The 11,230-nt window shown below is 61.0% G+C and overlaps 2 protein-coding genes across 3 annotated transcripts; one reads left to right on the top strand and one right to left on the bottom strand.

The window, feature by feature from the left end:
- Positions 1-941: 941 nt before the first annotated feature.
- Positions 942-2,944, bottom strand: HAPLN2 (hyaluronan and proteoglycan link protein 2). Its single transcript, XM_068995368.1, has 6 exons — positions 2,935-2,944; positions 2,634-2,747; positions 1,957-2,307; positions 1,636-1,752; positions 1,351-1,536; positions 942-1,225 (listed from the first exon to the last, which is right to left on the bottom strand). The coding sequence occupies exons 2-6, from the start codon at positions 2,719-2,721 to the stop codon at positions 942-944; spliced, it is 1,026 nt and encodes a 341-aa protein (XP_068851469.1). The 5' UTR covers positions 2,722-2,747; positions 2,935-2,944.
- Positions 2,945-5,262: 2,318 nt separating this feature from the next.
- Positions 5,263-10,861, top strand: RHBG (Rh family B glycoprotein). 2 transcript variants are annotated; one of them, XM_068995284.1, is made up of 11 exons: positions 5,263-5,520; positions 6,825-7,011; positions 7,428-7,578; positions 7,713-7,866; positions 8,182-8,348; positions 8,559-8,696; positions 8,872-9,005; positions 9,187-9,308; positions 9,816-9,889; positions 10,356-10,437; positions 10,548-10,861. In XM_068995284.1, exons 1-10 carry the CDS (start codon positions 5,340-5,342, stop codon positions 10,419-10,421), a joined length of 1,374 nt encoding a protein of 457 aa, XP_068851385.1. In that variant the 5' UTR covers positions 5,263-5,339; the 3' UTR covers positions 10,422-10,437; positions 10,548-10,861. The 2 variants fall into 2 exon arrangements, with proteins under 2 accessions (XP_068851385.1, XP_068851384.1); XM_068995283.1 differs by having other exon boundaries at positions 10,356-10,861.
- The last annotated feature ends 369 nt before the right edge of the window (positions 10,862-11,230 follow it).

Raw genomic sequence — 11,230 nt, forward strand, 5'->3', positions numbered from 1 at the left:
AGAGTGGTGACTGGTTATTTGGGGGGACCTGGCACAGGGATGGGACTGGCAGGGCTGCACAGCCCCACATGGCGGAGCATGGCAGCACTGGAGAGCCTGGGCACAGAGATATCCCCAGGAGCCACAGAAGCAGGGAGACACAACCCAGAGTGCCCCCACATCCCTGCAGCACCGGGCACTGGCCAGGGCTTGGGTTGGGACACTGCTCCCAACAAATACATGAGGCTGGGCCAGCACATCACCAGTGCCAGGGCACCTCCCCATGCTGTGATTCCCCCTGCACTGTGCCAGGTCCACGGCTTTTTATAGCTCTCCCGGGCTCTACTGAACAGCAACACCCGTAAAACCGCAAAGTGAAGCGGCCGGAACACAGATAACCCCCGGACAGGGCGCCGGGGATGGAAAGCCCCTGTCAAATTCCCCTCGTGGAGAGGCCAGATGGTCGCAGGGGAAGGAGCCAGGCAAGCACATGCCTTTGCCATAGAGTTTTGCTGTTGCTTTATTAATTGAGAAGGCGCCACGCCATTAGTCACACTCGTTAATACCCAGCCCGAGTCCTGTGCACTTGCACCAGCCAGAGCGACCAGCCAGAGTCCTCATGGCTGTGGGGAGCAAGGATGGGGCGAGGGATTCACCGGGGGTGGGGAATGGGCAGCCTGTGCTGTCTGCTGGGGGCTGGATCAGACCCCCCCTCCCTGGTCCAGCAGTGGCTCTGGCTTCTCCAGTAAGTCCCAAACACCCCACAAGCCTCACAGCAGGCTGGGACACGGGCACCTGCTTCATCAGGGGATGCACCAAGCACCCAAATCCAGCTCTATGGATTCCTGAACCACCCCAAATCGCTGGGAGACCCCCCCCCTCCTACCCTGCCTCAAGCTCTCTGCGTGGGTGATGAGGGCTGGTGTCCCACCGCTGACAGCGCACCTCTCCTCCCAGTGTTCTTACTTCCCCACGAAGCAGTAGGTGCCGTAGGTCCTCATCTCCTTGCTGGGGAAGCCGAAGCTGCGGACACCGGGGTCGGGCAGGCCCCCGCAGCGCTCGCGGGGGGTGGTGATGGGGTACCGGACGCTGCCGTCCGCCAGCCACCCCCCGTCACAGCGATCCAGCTGTGAGAACTTCCAGGCGGAGTAGAGCTGTCCCACTTTGGCAATAGCAGCCCCGTGGTTGCGACACGCCTGCCCGGCCTCTTTGAAGTTCAGGTGGCCCCGGATGAAGTAGACCTGGCCTGGGGATGGGGGAGGACACCACAGGTGAGCACCTCCCCTGCAAACAACCCCAGCCCTGTTGCAAATCTGGGTGGGCAGCAGGGCTTGGTGGCGCTGTGACAAGGACAGGGGACCGCAGCACTACCTTGGAGAGCAGAGGTAAAGCAGAAAGCATCGAAACGGTCCTTCTGCTTGTCCCTGGCTCCATAGGTCCGGACACCAGGCAGGAGGAGGCGGCCACCACACGGCTCCCGCGAGTTGATGATGGGGTAGTGGACAGTCCCGTCAAGGATCCAGCCGGCGTTGCACCAGTCCAGACCCTCTGTCCAGGCTGTGGGGGGAGAGGCAGCTCAGCACCGGCACTTCCCTCCTCCCCATACCCAAACAGGTGTGGTTTTGGGCTGAAGAGGAATTTTTTTGAATGCTTCACCTCTGTACAGCTGCTGGTAGGTGGCAAGGCGGGAGTCCTGCTGCTCGCAGGCTCGCTTGGCTTCGTGGTAGTTGAATTTGTAGCGTCCATTGCTGGGCTGGTAAGGGAAGACGACGCCTGGAGGGACAGGGACAGGGTGAGGGCAATGCTCTCCCCGAGGAGGCTTTGACCTAACATCCCTGGGGGTTCAGTGCTGAATTTAAGGCTGGGGAACAGGGCGGTGCAATGGGGGACACAGCTGGAGGCAGAGAGCCACGCACCTCCAGTGGGGCTGAGGCTCCCCCTCCTGCCGCCTCCCCCAGGGACGTAGCCCAACCTCACCCTCAAGGTGCAGCGTGAGCGAGACGCTCTCATCCTCCAGCCCGTTGACGAGCTGGCAGCGGTACCGCCCCTCGTCCTCCAGCGCCACATCGGTGATGGTGAGCGAGGCGTCGAAGCGGTGGCTGTGCCGCAGGCGCACCCGCGGGCTCAGCGGCCCGTAGTTCTTGTGGTACAGCCCGTTGGTGATGATGATGATGTTCTCCCGATAGTTGGCCGGCTCCACCTTGCTCCACTTCACGCGGTAGTTGCGGGGCAGGGCGCGCAGGACGCAGGGCAGGGTGGCCGTGGCACCGCGCCGCGTGTGCACCGTGGGGTGGAGGGGCTCCAGCAGGTACTGCAGGCGCAGCGGGGCTGCAGCCCCCCGGGCAGCCTCAGCACCGACTGTCACCATCCCCCCAACACCTCCCCGAGCATCCCTCAACCCTCACCAGCGTCTGATGGTTTCCATCACCCATCCTGGCTCCTCTTCGTCTCTCCTGCACCTTCAGGAGGCACAGCTCAGCCCCTGCCCTGGCTGAACCCACCCAGCATCATCTCTCCCCTCCAGCACTGGCCCCAAACAGCAGTGCCCCATCCTCCCTGCAGGCCCTGCTCCCTGCATGGGCTCCACATCCTGCCCCCCCAGGCCCTGATCCTTACCCAGGCTCCCTGTCCTCCCGCCAGGCCCTGCTCCCTACCTGGGGTCCCGGTTGGCCGCTGGAAGATGCTGGATGCTGGGGGTGCTGCCAGGAGCCAGAGGCAGCCGAACAGGAGCAGCCTGTGCATCCTTAGAGCCGGGGGCAGGACGGTGCCTGGGGGGAGCGCAGGGCTTGGGCACATGCAGTGGGACACACCCCACCCTTGGTGGGGCCCGGAGGATGTGGCCCTGCTCCGTGGGGGCTCTCTGGCATTTACTGTGCAGAGGGGACAGCCGCTTGCAGGACACCGACCCCACGGACTGTGCCAACCCTCCTTCCTGGCACACCCCCAGTCTCTTACCGTCCCCAGACACGTCCTTCGGGGAGCCGCTGTTCCCATCCAAAGCCCCCAGCCCACGTGCTGCCCCAGCTCCTGCTGCTTCCCGTCTCCGTCATCAACACCCCATGGTGGGGCCGAGGGCTCTGGGAAGGCCGGAGCTGCGCCACGAGGCTCCTGGGAAGAGGTGACACAGGGACACAGGGACACGGGAGGTGGTGAGCAGGTGGTCCCAGCCAGCCCCTTCCCTGTCACCGTCCTGGGGCGGGCGGTGTCCTGGCAGCCCCGTGGCCCCGCGGGCCCTTGATGCCCGCTCCCATGGTGCCGGCCGTGCCCTCGCTCCCTGCCCTGTCACTGTCTCTTCCCGCTTTCTTCTCTTTTTTTTTTCCCTCCAACACCTCCCCGAGGAGCGCACAGGGAGGAGGAAGCACAATTTCCCATTGTGAGTGTCTTTCTCTTTATTGTTCTGCTCGGCAAAACACAGTGTGCCCGGCTAACAAACATCCCTTTATCTGCAGGCCACGGCGTTGGGAATTCAGGGAAAACGACAGTTCTGCATCGGGCTCCAGCAGCCTCTTGGGCTGGCAAAGCCTCCCCTCGGCGTTGGCCCCCAGGGCTGGGACGCTGTTCTCTGATCCCACAGACACCAGTGCAAGGGTTAATTTTATTCTCCTCTCCCTGTCCAGGATGAAGGGATGAAGTTCCCATCCCGCGAGGCTCTGGAGGGTTGTGCAAGGGGGGTGTCCCACCACTGGAGTCCCACTGGACTTACCCGGCCCTCTGAAAAGTCATCAGAGAGGCTTCCCCATCATCACCTCGGGCCGGGACGCTGCCGGGAGCAAAACACAGGCACACAATGGGGCTGTGTTCTGAGCTCCTGCAACGTCTCCCTCCCCCAGGATCCATCTCGGAGGGCGGAGGAAGCTCTTCTCGAAGGAAGCACAAGACAAGCAGCGACTGTCCCCAGCACCATCCTGGCCCCACCATGGCACGCACAGCACAGCCAACAGCCTCCCCCCGGGGAGAGAGGCACCAGGGCGCACGTTCAGTCCCCAGGCCCTCATCCCCCACCTGCTCCCCACTGCTCCCAGCCTCTTTTCAAGGAGGGGCATCAATTCTGATGCCAGCAGGCTGAACTGGAAGCCTTCTTCCAGCTCAGAGTGCTCAGAGCTTTGGCTCATTTTAACGAGCAAGTGGTGCCCGTAGCTTTGCTCTCCCCGGGCAGCGGGAGGTTAAACCGCAGCAGCAGAGCTGCAAGCTCCTCCCTGGCAGCTCCCCGCGGTTATCTGCTGCGTCCATGGCTCTGCAGAGTGTCTGTCATCTCCCTCCCTCACACTTCCTGTGCCCACGGCTGCAGGAGCAGATCCTGTTCTCCCCCAGCAGCAGCTCCGGGCTGGAGGATGCTGATTCCCAGCTCTGCGGTACCACAAACGAGCTGAGTGTTTCTCACTTTTTTCCCAAGTGAAGGCAGCAGCTACAGTCCTCGGCCCTCACAAAACCACAGCCCGAAGCAGAACACTTGCAGGGGCTCCCATAAGTGACTCATCCCCCCTCCCCATCCCGATGGCATCCGGGCATGACCCCAGCCCACCACTGCTTATCTGAGTTCAGAATTTGGCCCAGCGCTGTGGAAAGGAGTCACCCAAGTCACTTCCCAAACACACACCGTGTTACTGCTCCGCTCCTTGTCTCTTCTCCTCCCTTTTTGGGATCTTCACCCACTCTTGGTGCAATACAAACACCTCTGCAGAAGCAGAGGCAGCCAAAGAAAAGCGAAGGAACCCCTCGTGCTCAGCTCCCCCAGCTCCTGGCGTGGGCTCTATCAGGAGCCTGACTCTGCTCCTTGCTCTTGTTTTTCAAGGCTCAGATTCTCCTTCTCCTCTCACAGGCCCACAGGAAAACTCATCCCCAAAGCCCCCTGAATACTCATTTCTCCTTCTGACCAGGGAATTTGAGCCTACTTTTGTGGGACTTTGCTGAGCCAGCACTGGCACAGTGGGTCAGTCCCTCCCGCTTGTGCATCACCCTCCACCTCCTCTGCCTGACCTAGTCCCCAAAACCACCGTGTTTCTACAATGCAGAGGCTGAAATCTCATGCATCCCCCCACAGCTCCTGCCACTCCCCAAATCTTTCCCCCGCCCTGTTTGCACCCAGCGGAGAGGGACATTGATCCCACACAGCCCACACACTTCCCAGCACAGTGGCCTGAGCCACCTGATGTGGCAATGCCAGGTGTGGAGGCGTGCCAGGGCATCCAGTCCCAAGTTTCCGTGTTGGCAGCACTGTCCCGCTCCCGGCAGTCTCTTGGAGGTGTGGGAGACAGGGCAGGACCTGGCAGCCACCCTGGCAGGCGGAGTTTGCGCTCCCAGCGTGGCTCTCCTCATGCACCCCGTTTGCAGGGGTTCATCTGCCCTGGCTGCCCCCCGACATGCCTGAACACACAACTGCCTCGAGGCTCCGGCTCTCTGGGCTGTGCTTCCTCCTCCAAATCCTCAACATCCTCCTCTTCGCCGTGTTTGCCCGGTACAGCCCCGAGAGCAGCCCCAGCTACTGCCCCCCGCAGCTGGACTGCAGCCAGAGAAACCAGGACTCGCGTTTCCAGCAGCCCCGTGAGTACCCCCACGCCCATGGGTGCAGAGCAGCTCTGCTGAGGGGGTGGCACGGGGTGTCACCGTGCTCAGTTCATGCTGCAGACCTGTCACAGACCCCAGAGTTAGAGGGAACATCAAGCTGCAGGGTTGGGGTACTGGTGCATCCCAGAGGGGTAAAGCAGACATGCTGCAAGGATTTCTGAAATGCTTGGACAGAGCCAGCCCCAAAAGAGAGATATTTGGGTTAGGACACGTGTTAGAGCAGCTGGAGCTCAGAGGGGATCACTGAGTGACGGGAAAAACTAGGGCTCATCCTCCCATGCCTGGTAGGGAGCACAGCAGCTGCTCCTGGCACTTTAGGGTCTGTAAAGCTTCGCACTGACTGGCTGGGTTTTGCAGTGCCGGGGGATTTACACTGAGCCCCTTCCACAGAGGATTTGGCTCCCTGGGTGCTACCACAGGGTCCAACGGGGAGCTGGGGGGGGGGGTCTGTCCTGCTGGGAGCATCCTACTGCATGCTGGGCATCCCTGCAGAACTCCCGCTGGGATAAGGGGCTGACCCTCGCTTTCTGCAGCAAAGACAAGGTGGTCAGTGGGAGAGGAGCCTCGGAGTGTCCTGGCTGAGGGAGGGGAGCGAGTGGAGCCGCTGGGCAGGGAGCTGGCAGCTGGCAGGTTCTCCTGGTTTCACCTGCCCGCGGAACCCCACCCAGGCAGTGACTCATGGAGAATGCCGGGCCACAGCTGTCGGCTCAAGGGGTGTAAATGGCATTTAGCCCAAGCAAGAATCAAGTCCCCCACCCTCTGGTTTGCCACCAAATGGTAAAAGACTAGTCCCAGTTCTCTGTTCATCCTTCCTCTCTCCTCGTCCCATGAATTGGGATGTGATGTTTCCGGGGGCAGCAGTGAGGTCCCAGGGGTGCTGACATCTCAGACCTGTCTTCATGCTGGTCTAGTGGGTGCAGGCAGTGCTCGGCCACCCCAGGAGGTTTCTGGGCTGTGGGGTGAACCGTGTGAGTGTCCTGAGATATCTGGACAGGGCACTTGCGGACGGGGTGACCGGGATCCCTGCAAAGGGTGACTGGGCCACATCAGGCAGGGATGGCTTTACCTGGCCCTGGCACTCCCCACTGCAAATCTCCAAGGAAGATCATCCACCGTGGTTCCAGACACATGGCAGTGGAGTGAGCCTTCAGCTCCCCAAAGCCTGTCAGAGCAGGGGGGGGTCTTAGCCCTGTCTCAGTCTCCTCAGGGACCAGCAGGCAGGAGGGCGGCTGCCTGCCCTCAACACCTCCAGACCCATCCTTCTGCCTCTCTTCTGCCAGGTTTCTGGGATGTCCACATCCAAGTGCTGCTCAGCTTCGGGCTCCTGGTGGCATTCCTCGGCCGCTATGGGCCAGGCAGTGCGGCCATCAGCATCCTCATCATAGCCTTCACCATCCAGTGGGCTGTTCTGCTCCAGGGGTTTTTTTACTTCTTCCTCAATGGCAAAATTTACGTGGGAGCTCAGAGGTAAGGCAGGAGGGAGCTGCTGCTGCCCAGACGGCTCAGCCCAGCCCAGCCCAGCCCTGGCACACTGGCTCCCTCCTCTGTAAAACTCACGGCTCTGCTTTGGAGGAGGATTTTGCAGACAAGTAGCACCAGGCCTGTGGGTTGTTCGAGCACCGCCCTAGTAAGGGCTGTGTGAGTACTGCCAAGGCTGCAGCCAGGCATTTAGGGGGCACCCTGGCCCCCACCTGCCTCAAGCCCAGCCATCCCTTTGTCACCAGCACCACAAGGCTCTGGCTGCCTGTCCAGCTTGCAGGAGCAGTGGGATGCAGGGCCTGGACTGTGGGCTCAGCTCCTGTCCCCCCTCAGCTCTCCCCCAGTTCCCGTGCTCATCCCTGGCAGTGCCAGCTCCAGTCCCACACCTTTCCTCTCCTTCCCAGCATGGTCAGTGCTGACTTCTGCACCGCAGCTGTTCTGATCTCCAGCGGGGCTGTTCTAGGCAGGGTAAACCCTGTCCAGATGCTGCTGCTGGCCCTGCTGGAAGTCACCGTGTGCACTCTCAATGAATACATCCTGCTCAGTCTCATGGGGGTGAGTCACCGACTGGGGAGCCACCAGAAAGGGAGTGGCTGTGGGTTTAGGCTGCTCATGTCACGTTCTGCCTCATCTGGAGAGAAAAATCCCTTATCCCCACTTCCTGCGCGATGCTTTTCCGTACTCACCAGGTAAGAGACAGCGGGCGCTCCTTGACCGTCCATACCTTTGGTGCTTATTTCGGCTTGATGGTTTCACGGGTCTTGTACCAGCCCCACAAGGACAAGAGGAAGAGGGAAGAGCAGCAGGACATGGGGCACCAGTCGGATGTCTTTGCTGTGGTTGGTACGGAGCTCAAATGCTACAACACCTGAGTTATGGAGCTGGTGAGGGAAGGGTTGTCACCAACATGAGGACAGTGAGGCTGTGGCTTTGGCCAGGAGATTCCTGCAAACCATCAAGGACAGGTGTCCTCCACCTTCCCAGGAACCTGTCATGGGGCTGCACCACCCTCTCCTAGATAAAGCTTTTCCCTGTGTCCTACTGGTACCTCCCTTGCTGCAAGCTGTGGCCACTTGCATCTCTTGGCACTCACGAGAAGTTTCTGTCCCACAAGGGATCAACTCCAGCATCAAGACCTGCCTGTTCTACTCCTTGCAGGAACCATCTACCTGTGGATCTTCTGGCCCAGCTTCACCTCCGCCACCACAGTCCTTGACAATGCTGAGAACTGGGCAGTGCTCAACACCTACTTCTCCCTGGTGGCAAGTACCGTTGCCACCTTCATCCTCTCTCCTGTCCTCTACGAGGAGAGCACCCCACGAATGGTAGGTCCTCTCCTGGGACAAACCCAAGCCTCATGCCCTGCCCACATCCTGCCCTACAGGGATGGTGAGCCTGAACACACCCAGAGCATAAGGGGATGCTTGTTAGGCTTCCTTAGGCTTGTTAAGAACCAGTTTGATTCCTGAGGAAGACAACCCCTCCCAGTCCCATGCTGGGGTCAAGGTTCCCCTGACCATGTCCTGTTCCATCAGGTTCAGATCCAGGATGCCACCCTGGCTGGCATGGCCGTGATGGGTATGGCTGGGGAGATGCTGGTCACCCCCTTTGGGGCCCTCATTGCAGGGTTCCTGGCTGGCCTGATCTCCCCACTTGGCTTCAGATTCTTCACGGTGAGTCACTTTGGGACAGCCAAGGACACTGATCCCAGGTCAGGGGACCATCTGCCTTTGGCAGCAGCTGCATGGCCCACCTGCAGCTCCCAAACCTGCAAACACGGGGCTGCAGCACAGCCTCCCTGGGCAACCGACCCCCATCCCAATACCAGCTCTTCCCTACCCTCCCCAGCCCGTGCTACACTCCAGGCTGAAAATCCAGGACACATGTGGGGTTCACAACATCCACGGGCTGCCGGGGATACTGGGGGCCTTGCTGGGGACGCTGCTGACGCTGCTGGCCACCGCAGACACTTACGGTGACAGGTGAGAGGAGCCAGAATCAGGGGTGCCAGTGACTTGATGCACCAAGCTGGGGCCACACGAGCCCTGAGATCAGGGCTGCTCCACTCACCCTCTGTTACAGCACCCCTTCAGAAGCCATCACCCAGAGCCACGAGCCTGTGAGAACAAGCTCCCAAAAGCCTGTCCCCTCTCTGGCTTGCAGGCTGGAGCTTGTGTTCCCACTGATGGCCCGGGGCAGCTGGACAGTCACTGACCAAGCGTGGATCCAGCTCAGTGCCCTGCCCCTCACCCTGCTGCTTGCAGCGCTCGGGGGCTGCCTCACAGGTGAGTTTTGCCTCCAGTGCAACGGGATGGAGGGTGCGAGGGGCAGGGGGATTGATGGATTTTGGGGGGAAAGGGCAGGAGCAGCCCCAAAGCAAAGCATCCCCATCAGGCAGGCCGGGCAGAGCCCAGTGGTGCTCAGCGCTGGGCAAACCCAGTGGAGGTCGGGGCTACCCCCCGGGACCAGGGCTCCTCTTGGGGCCGGGGCTTCCCCCGGGTTCGGGGCTCCCCCCGGGTTCGGGGCTCCCCCTTGGGTCCTGCTCCCCTCGGGGCCGGAGCTGCCCGCGGGTCCGTGCTCCCCGCTGTGTCCGGGGCTTCTCTCGGGTCCGGGGCTCTCCTCGGGGTTGAGGCTCCCCCCGGGTCCGTGCTCCCCCCGGGGTCAGGGCTCCCCGCCGGGGTCTGGGCTCCCCCCGGTCCCGGCTCCCCGGCGCTGCCGCTAGATGTCAGGGGAAGCCCGGGCAGCGGCCGCCCCGCTCTCAGACGCCCTCGCCCGGCTTTCGGCGTCCGCAGGAGCCGTCCTGAAAACCAAGGTGCTGAGGTCTCCCCCGGACGCGCAGTACCTGGAAAACAACGTCCTCTGGGAGGTAAAGCTGGGGAATTACTTGTAAAAAGGGGTTTATGGGGATCAGGCAGCAGCAGGGGTTGGATGTTTCCCCCAGCCGCTGGTGCTCTCCCTCGTCTTGCAGCAGCATTTAGGGCAGGAGAGCTGCGGTAAATGCCCCTGGTCATGGACTCAGAGAATCCCTGACTCATTTCAGGTTGGAAAAGCCCTCTAAAAGCACCAGGTCCAACCGTTCCACCACTGCCAAGGCCACCACTAAACCATGTCCCCAAAGGCCACATCCACAAGTCTGTTAAATCCCTCCAGGGATGGTGATTTTACTCCAGCCTGTGCCAGAGCTGGACAACACTTTCAATGAAAGAATTTCCCCCCAATATTCCATCTAAACCTTCCTGGTGCAACTTGAGGCCATTTTCTCCTGCCCCCACCCAGCCCCCATCTGCCTTGAGTAGGGCCCATTTCTGCCCCTCTCCATGTCTCTGGTGCAGGTGGCCGAGGAAAGATGTGACCCCAGGGCAGGCGGAAAGGAGCTGGGCATCAGCACCTTGGTGTAATGACCCCGAATCCCCGGTGAGGTCCTGCACCACCAATCGTCTGTCATTGCCAGTGCCTGCTGGCTTCTGGCAGCCTGAACTTCCCAACAACCTGCTCTGGAGACAGCCACGCTCCTTCCCATGCAGGAGCCAGCTCCTGGCCCCAAACGTTTTGGGAGCAGCTGGGGGTCCCCAGGCCTTTGCAGGGTGAAGAGGTGCTGCAGTATCCTGGTGCTTGCTGTGGGAGCAGCACGGCTCTTGCTCCCAGGGACACCTCAGGGTGTCCAGGCTTGGCTCAGTCACTTCCCCTCTCTGCTCCTTGCCTCAGTTTCCCCATCAGCTGCTCTCTGAAGGAACGCAGAGGGAGGAGGAGGGATGACCTCGTTGGGGAATGGGCACAGGAGGCTGAACAGAAAGCAGCAAAGACTTTGTACAGAACTTTTGCACACAACAATTAAAATATATGGATTTTTTGTAGCTTCAGGATTTGCCCCTGAATTCTCACGGCACCCGCCCAGCTCTGCTGGCTGTTTCCTTCAGGTGTCATTCCAGGGAGGAAAGCAAAGCCCCCCAGTTTTCCCTGCACCCTAAACACTGATGCCCATTTGTTGGGTTTCATGGGTTGTCCCACCCACCCAAGGACAGAGTGTGGGACAGCCCGAGCAGCCAGCACCCAGGGGCAGGAGCAGGGTGACACCAGGGTCCCCAGTGCAGGGGTGACCCCGGCCTTGCCCTAACCCCTCATCACCCTGCACCAGGGGCTGATGCCAAGGAAGAGCCCTCCTCTCAACAAATAAATGTCCCCAGCACTCAGCCCCGTTGTGAGAGAG

The sequence above is a fragment of the Aphelocoma coerulescens genome, chromosome 25, assembly GCF_041296385.1.
Source record: "Aphelocoma coerulescens isolate FSJ_1873_10779 chromosome 25, UR_Acoe_1.0, whole genome shotgun sequence".
NCBI lineage: Eukaryota > Metazoa > Chordata > Aves > Passeriformes > Corvidae > Aphelocoma > Aphelocoma coerulescens.